Here is a 12,289-nt window from a genome sequence, read left to right on the forward strand (position 1 = left end):
TTACTGAAAATTTCAAAATTAGAGCCTTGGACAGTGCTGGGAGAATGAGAGCTTATTGTAGGGAATTCTTGCTGGTTTGGAACACATAAACCCTTCCTGTTGCAAATGTATTTGTATTGAAGAGTAGCACTGTTCTTGGTCTTGTCATCTAATTTGTAATTTCTTACAATCATTTAACTCTGTTTACATATGACTTAATGGTGTCTCTTCATTTGCACCATATCTTATAATTAGTTTTGGCTTTCCTCATAATTGCAGGCAACAAACCCAGAAGGATTTTTTCTTTCACTGCTTTCCCTTGTTGTTCCATCCTTTGTAAATCCCAGGTTTGAACAAGAGGGGAAGAAGTATCTTCAGAGAATCCCAGAAGGGTTTGGGTTGGAAGGGACCTTAAGGCTCCTCTGGTTCCACCCCCTGCCATGGGCAGGGACACCTTCCACTAGCCCAGGTTGCTCCAAGCCCCGTCCAACCTGGCCTTGGACACTTCCAGGGATCCAGGGGCAGCCACAGCTTCTCTGGGCAACCTGTGCCAGGGCCTCCCCACCCTCACAGGGAAGGATTTCCCCCCCCCAGTATCCCATCTAACCCTGCCCTGTGGCAGTGGGAAGCCATTCCCCCTTGTCCTGTCACTGCAGGCCCTTGTAAATAGTCTCCATCTTTCTTGTGGGCTCCCTTCAGGTCCTGGAAGGCCACACTCAGGTCACCCCAAAGCCTTCTCTTCTCCTGACAGAACAATCCCAATTCTCCCAGCCTTTCCTTGGAGGAGAAGTGCTCCATTTTATGTGTATCCCGCAAAATTCCCCATTAAGACTGGTTTAATGGAACCACTTGTCCTCTTCAAAGTGGCTGTTTGGTGGTCACCATCTTTTCCATGACCCCACCCTAAAATGTAATCCAAAACTTTGTATTAAGGCAGTGAGGTAGGACATGTGCACAGGGGGAGCATTAGCCTTGGTGGGGTTTGACAGCACAGGAAGATCTCAGGAGAGAGATCTGATTTTACAAAGGTGTAGAACAAGTTCTAAGAACAGGCTGAAAAAGGTCAGTTTTGCCTTTAGAAGACCAGCTTGAGAAAATGCTGCTGAAAATTTAGGCCCAGCTATTTAAACAGTACACGTCTCGTTCTCTAGTTATGTTCTCTCATATATATTTGAAGAGCATAAAGCTCTTCAAAACCATCTCAATAAAAAGCTGTGCAAAAATTGTGGTGGCGATAACCCCCCTGCCATTCCAGCAAAGTTCCTTCATGGAGCAGGAGCACCGTGACACCCAAATTCACTCTCAAGACTGTCTGCAACATTTGTTCCTGGCTATAAATGTTTTACAGACTTCACTCAGTACTGTTGTTTCCAGCTTAGTGCCAGCTCTTTCCATGTTATTGCACTTGGTGGAAAACTGCCTTCAGGAGACACGCATGAAAAATCGGGAGCATATATACATTTACTATAAATAACTGTATTTTTTTAAAAGCTGGTTGAGCAAGAGAGAGAGAGAATTGTTGATGACGCAGGTTTAATAAGCAGAAAGTTCATTTTTTGAGCGAGGTTTTGTTATCCAGGGTGGTTCTACAATCCAGGAGAGCAACATACCTGCAAAAGAGCAAGCTTAGCTGTGCTTTTTGTTGCCAAGTGCCCTGAACCCTCTGAAGTTTCCACAAGAGTCAGTCTAGTCTTCAAAGTCATCAGTAATGCAGATTTTAACTTTTAACCATCTATTTTTTATTTGCTAGATAAAACTTTCAAGCCCTTGGACATACCAAAGCCATTAAAGATCTGGTGCATTAATGAGAGTTGGAGAGCAGGTCGCCTTCCTGCCCGTAGCACTTTATTTGCAGTATTTTGGGTATCTTTTGACGTAAGCAAGTATTCTCCATGCTCTAAAGCACCTTGTCACCTGAATTTCTCGGGTGTATGGCTGTGAGGGATAGTTTTCAGCCTCTTGCAAAGTTGTTTGTAGAGGGGATGCTCCTCAGCTTCACTTTGCAAATCCCTTCCCGCTGGCAATCTCGTGGCAATCTCAGATGTGTCCCTTCCTCTGCTTCCTGCCCGTGTTCCCATTCTCTGGGTTTGCTGCATGGATGAGTGAGGATCCTGCTGCAGGAGCAAGAGAATTCCCTCTTTGACCTCAAACTTCCTACACTTGGAGGCAGGTGTTCTGGCTTTGTTTATCTCTGTTATGCTCCTTTTCTTGTCCTGGCTGACCGTTCAGAGTACCACAGATGCTGAGGGAGCCAGAAAACCCTGATTTTCAGGGCAATGTAATCCTCATATTTCACAACAGAGGCATTTCCCCAGTGACCACACCCCTCATTTTCTGTAGGGGACACCTTGGTGTTTATCAGTCTGTCTGCAGAAAAGAACTCTTAGATAGAAATCCAGATTTTATTTTTCTGGACCTTAGTGTCCCAAGTCGTATAGAACCAAGAGCATTCTAACTTGTGGGATAAAACCTCAGAGCTGTGAAAGGAAGCAGGATGCCAAGTTGCAGGTAAGAGTAATTTCATCTGTTTACCTGCCTTAATTTCCTGTCCTCAGACCAGCTGCTCCCATGTCTACTTTTCAGTTTGTCTGGTTACTCGACAGAATTAATTGGAATTACTGTAACCAATTAGTCCAGACTTTCTAATATTGGCTGGGAGGGGGAAGGAGTTGAAAAGCTGATGAGAATGTTTAGAAAGTTGTAGCTATTAGATTTAGTAAATATTAATGCTCTGTGAAAACCCTTTCGTGATGGGAATTGCCCTTCATTTTTTTTCCCTGCTCTTTAATGATGTTCTCCATCAAAGCTCAAAGGCCAGTAACTTCAGCTGAGGGTGAACTGTATTTAGATACTGCAAGAGAAATCCTGCAACTCACTCTGGATGGAGCATTTTCCTTCTTCTTCCTTTATTTTTCTTCTTTTTTTTCCCCAACTTTACACTTACGGTTGGATTTTTCTGATTTTTGAGCTCCTGCAGCACGAGTTGAGTGTAATGGGCATGTCAGATGTTCTTAGAATAACCCTTGCACTGTAATTTTTAACATCTCAAAAGCATTTTAAAAAGCAACTAGAAACTAGTTATTGCACCAGTTTCAGCCAAATACACAAACAGCTGATCCAGGAAACCTGAACAGCAAGTGAGTAACCTCAGACTGGATGTCCTTGGAGAGGGAGCTCAGTACTGGAGAGGCAGCAGAGCCAGAGCTGTGGACAGAGCAAGTTTGTGGCCCTTCCACAAAGTACAGAGCTTTGCTTCCTTCCTTGGAGGGGTAAATTAAGCTTCATTTAAACCATTCTCAGAATTTGTAGTGTGTTCTCAGCTAGAACTCATTGCCTTTTTTCTTGGTCTCCAAATTCACCCAGTTTCCCTGTAATCCTGCACTCATTTCGTTCTTCCCGCTCGCACTTGCCCTGACTTTCTGTGTTGGCTTCTTTTTAGTAGATGATCCAAGTCTGGAGAAGGATCTCCATGTAGGTTGTATGTAGGTATTTATTTATTTATTATTATAATAACCACTAAAAGCAGCATTCTCTAATTTCTCAGATTGCAGCAACAGGTGCCTTTCTGATGGGCCGTAGAAAGCTGCTCAGGATTTATACCTTTCTCTTTTTTTACCCGTTTTTATCCCATTCTGAGTAAATTTCGGGGGGTTTTGTGGCTTTCTGAATCCTGCTCTTCCATATTGCATTGCAGGAGCTGGAGTTGCTACAGCAGAATTTCCCAGTGATTACCCTGGGAAGGAGGAGCTCCGTTAAGAGCTCCTTTCAGGAGGAGGTCTGGAACACATTGTGGATCTCTGGTGAAGGCACAGGGTTTTTCTCTGCCAAACCTGCGTCAGTGCAGACTCACTGCGGGATGTTGGCTGGGTTTGCAGAATCAGATTTTTCTCCAGAATAAATGCCAGGCACTGTGTCTGCTGCTGCTTTCCCTTTGCAGGCCTGAATGGCTCCGGTCTCTCCCGCTGCTGCTTGGGGGTAAAACTCAACAAACCTATTCAAAAGTGGTTTTTTTCAGTGTCTGATTTATTGAGGAAGCTACTTTGTCACAGAATTACAGGCTGGATGAGGTTGGAAGAGACCTCTGGAAGTCATCTGGTCCCTGTGGCTCAAGCAGGACCATCTAGAGCCTCCTGCCTGAGGCCAAGTCCGGACACCTTTTAGACTTCTCCAAGGATGGAGATGCTGACAGGAGTGAGGCATCGTGGGCAAATCCTTCATGCTTAGTTGAGGGGATTTTGGCCTGATACAGCAATAATGTTTATTACAATATTCCATTTCAAACAGATTTTTTATTATGAAATGTGACCTCAAGCTTCATCCAAATCCACAAATAATGGCCACGTTTCCAGGTCCTCATTCCTGAGGACCAGGGTGCTCCAGGGAGCAGCACTGCCTCAGACAGACGGGCTGGACATTGTTGTTGCCTCAACTGCCTCAGTTACAAGGTGCTCCTTAAAACTGAGCTCCCATGGTGGGTTACACAGGTTCTGTAGGAGCCTGGGGCGAGAAGGGGGGAGTGGGGCCAGCACCCGCTCACTTGTGTTGCAGTTGTGTGTCCAGGAGCCTCCGTGACTGCAGCCACACTGCCCTGGAAGGGCAGTGGAGGGGTCAGGGCAGTTTGTGCCAGTGCTGACTGTTGCAGGTAGAAGGTTCCTTTTCAGAAAGACTTACCTGGGAAAGGTAGAAGTTCTTTCTGATGACTGTGAGGGTAACACCTTTCTTAGATGTCTCCTCCCCGTGAACATCCATTTCTCTGTCTCTGTGTGTGTGCCATGAAGGTCACATTCATTGCTAAGGCCTGGCTTTAGGTTCTGGTGTATGTTTTGGAGGTGATGTGCACCTGGAGGACAGTGCTCTCATGGTGTGATTCCTGCGCAGAGCCAGGAGCTGAATCCAGTTATCCCTGTGGGTCCCTTCCAAGTCAGGATATTGTATGATTCTGTGGCTCTGCCTCATCACCAGCTGTGCCTGGGGACCCCCTTCTGTGTTAGGTGCATGTACACATTAGGGCAGGGATAATGATGAAACTGCATCCAAGAGTAATCCCTTCTGACCAGCATCTCAGATTTTTCAATGCTTGATTTGCCCCTTGGTTATAAAGTTACACTAAATAACATTTTCAGGTGGTTTTGCTTCCAGGTAGATAGAGAAAAAAAGAAAGGCTCTCTTCCTGTCAAAGGATAGCACAAAAAAAAAATACTTATGTGTGTATAAAGCAAGGAGACTCAAGTAAAATCTCATAGGTTCACTTCTCCCTTGTTCCTCCTGATGCATCAAGACAGTCCATGTGAAATATTATTACCCGGGGCTTGTCCTCATGACTGAGCGAGGTAAAAAATGCTGGGCTGGCAAATTAAAATCTTACATCTCATCTTTCATTCTCTTTCTAACTGATGCATTTGGTTTCCTCCTTTTCAAATACAATTATTTTAAAGAATAGTTTATGGTATAAAAAGAAAACAAATACTTCATTTTTCCCGTAAGTTATTTTCATGATGAATTACATGGCTTCAGAAAGCGGTTTAAAGGTGCTGTGGGCTCCTTTGAAGAAAAGTGTCATCTTGATATAAATCAGGAATATTATTTTAAAAATATTTGAATATCTGTAAACTGCCAATATTGAGTAAAAACATGATCACTCTCTGGAGAGACCTTTGTTGTTTCTATTCGCTTCAAATATATTTTAATAGCAAATCTACAGAGACAAATTAATTTTTAAAATTATACTAATCTGGAAACATGCCACCTTCAACATTGGTGGTTCCAGGTTACAAATTGGATACTTCAGCCTTTTGCAAATTAAACAAAAGCAGACTGGAAACTAAGAACCCCCTTACACTAAGTTTTACTGACTTAGAAATGTAAAAGACCTCTAAGGTTGTCCAGTCCAACCATTCCCCAGCACTGCCAAGGCCACCACTGACCCGTGTCCCCAGATGCCACATCCACATGTCTTCAGAATCCCTCCGGGGTTGGTGACTCCCCCACTGCCCTGGGCAGCTGTGCCAGTGCCTGACCCCCATTTCAGTGAAGACATTTCTCCCCAAATCCAGTTTAAACCTCCCCTGGCACAGCTGGAGGCCGTTCCCTCTCCTCCTGTCCCTTGTTCCCTGGCAGCAGAGCCCGACCCCCCCCGGCTCCCCCCTCCTGTCAGGGGGTTGCAGAGCCAGAAGGTCCCCCCTGAGCCTCCTTTTCTCCAGGCTGAGCCCCCCCAGCTCCCTCAGCTGCTCCTGCTGCTCCAGCCCCTTCCTCAGCTCCGTTCCCTTCCCTGCACACGCTCCAGCCCCTCCATGTCTTTGTGTATTTGTTTAATTCTTGTAACTTTAGAGGAAAAACAAAGACCAATATGTGATTAAGTTAATCAAAATTAGCCATTAGATTACATAGCGGTGTTGTTGCTGTCATCTTTAACTGAGTTCTTGGCCAGTTTAATAAATTTAAAGATGCTTCAAATAAAATATAGTCTCTTCATAAAATATGGCAGCTCTTATGGAAGCATCTCTTAAAAATCAGCCCTTCTCTAATAAGCTGAGTGTTAAAAGTGTTGAGAAGAAGAACTATTAACAGCTTACCTGAGTCCATCTGTGGCAGCCTGATGAAGAAAAGCAGAATCCTTCCAATGAAGTTCCCATGTCTGTAGAAATGGGTTCGTAAGAGGGGAGGCATCAAGGGAAATGTTGACAGATATTTAATTATAGTGGCAGTAGTGGCTGTTGCTGTGTTAATAGCATCTGGCAGCAGAGTCACTGCCATCTGTTAGTGCCCTGAAATTCTGGATATGGTGCGTCCTTTATGGAGGAATTAACAATAATTAACAAATCTATCAAATGAAATCACCTTGATTGGATGACAGTTTTACCTTGATAATGATTAATTGCAAAATAATGGGGAGGAAAATGTCCACTATTTTTTGCTAATGCTGCTCTCCAAGTGCAGCATCCTGGAGGGTTTCCTTTTAAGCCTGTGGTGTGAGGCAGCATTTACTGCACTTACTTTAAATAATCCCTATAAGCAGAGCCAGATTAAAAACAAACTTCTGCATATTCCTTTCCATTTGCAACAGATTTGGGCTTTAAAACCAGGTGTGGTTCTGTTGATGCATGGTAACTTATTTATTGTTAAATAGGGGAGAAAATGAGGTTGAACTGCGAGATGTGACCCTTCAGTCAAAGTCAAGTCAGCCTGAAAGAATAATTTGACTGCATTAGAGCATCTCAGCTTTTTTTTTTTGTTAGCAGAATATTAGAAGCCAGACCATTAATTTCTGATGAGTCAGTTTGTCTTCAAAGTGACGAGGAAAAAATAGTCTATTTGTTTGTATTTGGGAGAATTGTTTTTGAATATCTATTTTTATCAAAGCCAATATTTCGACCGGTGCAATGGGATATCAGTGCCATAAATAATAGCTAGAAACAAAGCAATTTGAGACCTGCTTGGGGTTTATTTTTCTCTTAACTCCCCTTTTTCTGTTTGTTCCTGCTGAGCAACAGATGGAGAAGGTAAAATAATCTCTGCTTAAACAGGAGAATTGTAATAGATAATTGAGGTGTGTTAATTATCAGGAGCAATGGGAGGGAAAGAATAAACTGCGGAATCTTGAAGTCAAGTAAACTGGTATTTTTTTTCCCTTTTCCTATGTCAGTCTGTTAATATTCTGAATATTGCTCTGGGACCCACAGAGACAAGGCAACATATATTTTTCTTGTGTCTTTCTATTCATTCCTAAGTGCCAGAAGTTTCTTTGGGCTGGGATTTGGGCTGATTCCAACTCCTGATAGAGCTGCACTGACACCAGAGCATGAGCAGAGGTGTGGAAAGTCAGGTTTGCCCTGCTGTGATTTATCAGAGCTCCCAACACAGGAGCTGTAGATCAGAGCTTCCCTTCCCCCTTCTCCCTTCCCCTTCCCTTTCCCCTTCCTTTTCCCCTTCCCCTGGAGTAAATCTGATGATAAAAGCTCACCTGGTGCATGAGGTTGGGCTTTAGCTGACTTCTGGTGTTGGTGTTGTCACAAGTGAGACCCATGAGACCCATCCCTCTCTTTTCATTCTGCTTGCCAGCTGTGAGAGTCAGACATCAGCTCGTGAGAGGTTCATGCAACACACACAACATCTACACAGTCATCCCCACTTCACACTGCTAGGAGATGCCTTGAAAGAAGGGATTTTATCTTCTGTTCTGCTGATTTGACTTGACATCCTGGGATCACGGGCAGGCGGTGGCTGGTGGGATGTAGCAAACACACAGACACTTGTTAGAGCTTGGAGGAAGGGCTTGTTTCTCTCTCACTGTTATTTTCATGCAACACACCGTTCTCTGCTTAGGAAGATTAGAAGATATGCATTAAACAGTGCTAAAGATGCTGAGGCACTTGATGTTTACATCCCTTGTGGAATTATTCATTAAAATATTAACTGCTAGACAGCCTCTTTTTTTTTTTTGATTCAGTGCTTTAGTAGCCCTCTCCAAAATCGCCTTGTGTGATTCAGACACTCAAAGACTAAATAAGGATAAACAAACCCACCAAAATTACCCACAAAACCACTAATTTTTGGGTTTATGTTTCTTAAATTGTCATGGCTAAGAAACTCAGAGGGATTTGTGGAGCGGGTAAGCTGTAAGATTTGACTCAGACCTCTCCCATCTGCACCAGCAGCTTTCCCTAGCACATGGCACTGGGAAGATCTGGAAGGGGCCTTATCCTTTTTAAGGATTTTGGAGATAAGATACATGTGTGCACTGACTTTTGGTTTACAGAAGCTCATGACATGATGACAAGGTGTTACCTTGTGCTGGCTCTCATCTCTTTTCCCTTCTCATGCCTTCCTTAAGATGTTTTTAACGGTTCTGGTCCTCTGCAGAGGACATGGTTGTGTTCTTGTCTATAAACATGGAATGCTTTGGGTTGGAAGACGCCTTAACAATCCAGTCCCACCCCCTGCCACGGGCAGGGACACCTTCCACCAGCCCAGGTTGCTCCAAGCCCCGTCCAACCTGGCCTTGGACACTTCCAGGGATCCAGGGGCAGCCACAGCTTCTCTGGGCAACCTGTGCCAGGGCCTCCCCACCCTCACAGGGAACAATTCCTTCCCAATACCCAATCCAAACCTGTCCTGTGGCAGTGGGAAGCCATTCCCCCTTGTCCTGTCCCCTCCAGGCCCTTGTCCAAAGTCCCTCTCCTGCTCCCTTGAAGCCCCTTTAGGAAGCCTTCTCCCTGGAGCCTTCTCTTCTCCAGGTGAACCCCCCCAGCTCTCCCAGCCTGGCTCCAGGGCAGAGGGGCTCCAGCCCCTCTACTCATCTTGGTGGTATCTTCTGGACTCTCTCCAGAAGATCCACATCCTTCTTATGACAAGCTCTCCAGAGCTGGTTTCCTTCCTTGTTCCCAATTTTCTGGCTGAGCAGGTCAAGTCTGCCTTAGCTGCTCTTCTCCCTGCCACGTTTAGCATATGCTTCCTCCCACAGATGGTTTTCCACAATGTCACTGTTTCTCAGCTCTGTTCTGAGCAAGCCTGGGTTACTCTGGGGCCCTCTCAAAGGTGCTGGTTGATGTTATTATTGACACAACTCTGTGAGGAGCCAAGCCACAGATGCACACCTCATTTTCCATGGATTTTGCTCGGTGACCCAGGGGCAGTTCCCCCACACCACCAAGCCCATGGCATTTAAAAATTGCCCACGTGGGGTCACTGCATCAGTTGTGTTACCTTTTATTTAATTTTCACTGAGCTTTCCTCAGTGGGTTCTGCGGGTTGAGCCTGAACCCAGCCCAGTGTGACACTATGATGACAAGTGCCTGTCTCCCTTTGTGTGCTTAAATAAATACTGATGGTATCTCTGTTGTGTGTTTTTTGTGTGTTTCAGGAAAAAAGTGCCAGTTCAAACGTAAGACTTAAATCTAATAAAGAGATCCCAGGATTAGTACATCAACCCAGAGCAAAGTAAGTTCAATTTTTGTTGTTTGAGTCATAATACAAATAAACACAGGGTTAAGCAGTGTCTGAGAGATTCAAGATTGCTGCCTAGTGCAGACCAGCTGGTGGCTCCAGCAGCCCTAAAACCATGCTCAATTTGAGTAGAGTAGATAAGGTCATTCAGGTCCCAAGACCAGCACCACACTGGGCAGCATCCTCTCCTTTGCACAGCAAAGGACCTAAAAAGAGGTGAGATGCATCTTGTCATGGCTGGTAGGAGACCCATCCTGTGTTGTTTCTCAGCTTTCTATACAACTTACACATAACTAAAATTATATCTCCACCAGTGTTCATAAATACTATTGGTTAAGTTCCCAGGGAGGTTTTTGCTCCTGGTGTACATTAGCAGCTGTATTGCCTGGGATTGGGAATGGTGAACTTCTTCCATTTAGAATGGTCACGTTAAAATGAGGGTGGTTTTGTAGCTGAGAGTTTTTCCACCCTTGGCTGGCAGTTCTGTGCCCATATCCTGGCTGAGGTCAGTCAGTGCCATGAAATATAAATATTTCATAACTCTTGTGACAGAGCTGGTTATTGATATTAGTAACTCATTTCTTATCTAAATCATCATTACATTTAATCACTAATTGGCTTGGAAATAACAGATTACAGGGAGCTGTATATTGGATTCATAATGAACAAGTGAAGAAGCTCTGCTGCTGGATTTTGAACACTATGGAAATGCTGTTCTTTATGCCCTGCCCTCAGGGCACTTATTAACTTTAACTTGCTGAATATCAAGTGCTTTGAACACAGTTTCAAGACTGGAAACTTTAGTAATTTCCTAATCAACTGACAGTATAATTCAGCCTCCTTTCAAAGGGAAAAAATAAGTGCTTTGGATGTAATTGCAAAGAAACTCACAGGAGGGAGGTGGAGGTAAAATCACACTTTAGCAAAGCTGTACTTCATTACTGTGGCTCTGCCCTTCCCAGCAGGGTCAGAGATGTATTTAAGATGCTCTAACACGAGGCTAATTACTCTGGGGTAGAAAAGGGCTGTTCTTTGGTGGGTCATCTCTTGGTACATCCGAGCCAGAGGAACTGCGTGGGGTCAGGGTTTCCATTCTGTCATCAAACCCATCATTTTAAAGGTCCCTGCAGAAATCAGAACTGACATTTGAATCACCAGAAAGCCCATTTTTTTCATTGCACTGGCAGAGGTAAATATTTCTATGCCAGTCCTACCAAAATAAGTAAACTTCTGAGAGAGGTGCAGAATGTCACAGTTGGTTGTTGGGTAGAAGCTCCACTGTTTGCCCAAGGCTCTGCTGATTGCCCAAGTTACCATTGCATTTCTGTTTGTAAAGTGGCTACGTGTGTTTGAGTTGCTAAATGCCAGGTCAGCAAATAGCTGCTATCACACACAATTATTTTTTTAAAGGTTTATCTTCTAAAAACCACGACAGTTCTGGCTGCTGGGAGGGGTGGCACTGGGGGGAAAAGGGCTACTCAGCTGAAAGAGCAGAAATGAGTGGATAAATCACTTCCAGGGATCCAGGGGCAGCCACAGCTTCTCTGGGTAACCTGTGGCAGGGCCTCCCCACGCTCACAGGGAAGAATTCCTTCCCAATATCCCATCTAACTCTGCCCTCTTGTCACTGCAAGACTTGTTCCTTGTCCTGTCACTACTGGCTTGCTAAGAATTCCCTCTCCATGTGTATATTGATATTTTGAAAGGCTGCAATAAGGTCACCCCAGAGCCTTCTCTTCTCCACACTGAACACCCCCTGTCTCCAGAGCAGAGGTGCTCCAGCCCTCAAACTATTTCCATGGCGTGTTCTGGACCCTCTCTAACAAGTCCATGACTCGTTCTGGGGACCCCAGAGCTGGATGCAGGTGTTCCTAAATTCTACTCATTAAGTTCCCAGGGAAGTTTTTACTCACTCCTTCTTGGCAGAGCTTCTCTGAGTCCATTCATCACTCAGACAGTGCTGATACTGGGGATAAATATCTCTGCTTTTGGCAAAATGTGTTTCATCAGCCTGCCACGAAACATTTAAAACTGTGTTCTCTTGCCTTCTGATGTGCTTCTTACATGGAGAATTAAATCCACATTTCGATTTGGGGAAATCTTTTTTTTTTCCGTTCTGTTCTCCAAGAACTCAGCTTCGATTTGGTGGTTTTCTGACTCTTCCAGTGTTCACTAATTCTGTCAGTTCCCTGCCCTGCAGTGGATTTTACAGTTATACACAGCTCCTCAATTGTCAGCATCGGGGTGTCTTTCGCCTCTAAATTGTGGGGCAGTTTTCCTGCCCAGACAAACTTGTGTGAAGATCACAGACTGTCAGGTCTTTAGGACTTCCAGTGGGAATTCTCATGTATATAGCAATGCAATCCTC

General features: G+C 44.5%; 1 protein-coding gene across 3 annotated transcripts in view; it reads left to right on the forward strand.

Annotated features, from left to right (window-relative positions):
- The window catches only part of CUNH1orf21 (chromosome unknown C1orf21 homolog), a 113,847-nt gene that overhangs the window by 90,574 nt on the left and 10,984 nt on the right, over nt 1-12,289 (forward strand). For all 3 annotated transcript variants that reach the window (XM_027704483.1, XM_027704484.1, XM_027704485.1), the window contains exon 4: nt 9,839-9,915. In XM_027704483.1, the coding sequence (XP_027560284.1) occupies nt 9,839-9,915 (77 nt within the window). The remainder of the gene's footprint in view (nt 1-9,838; nt 9,916-12,289) is intronic.

Source organism: Neopelma chrysocephalum, unplaced genomic scaffold, assembly GCF_003984885.1.
Source record: "Neopelma chrysocephalum unplaced genomic scaffold, ASM398488v2 Primary Assembly neopelma1_281, whole genome shotgun sequence".
Taxonomy (NCBI): Eukaryota; Metazoa; Chordata; class Aves; order Passeriformes; family Pipridae; genus Neopelma; species Neopelma chrysocephalum.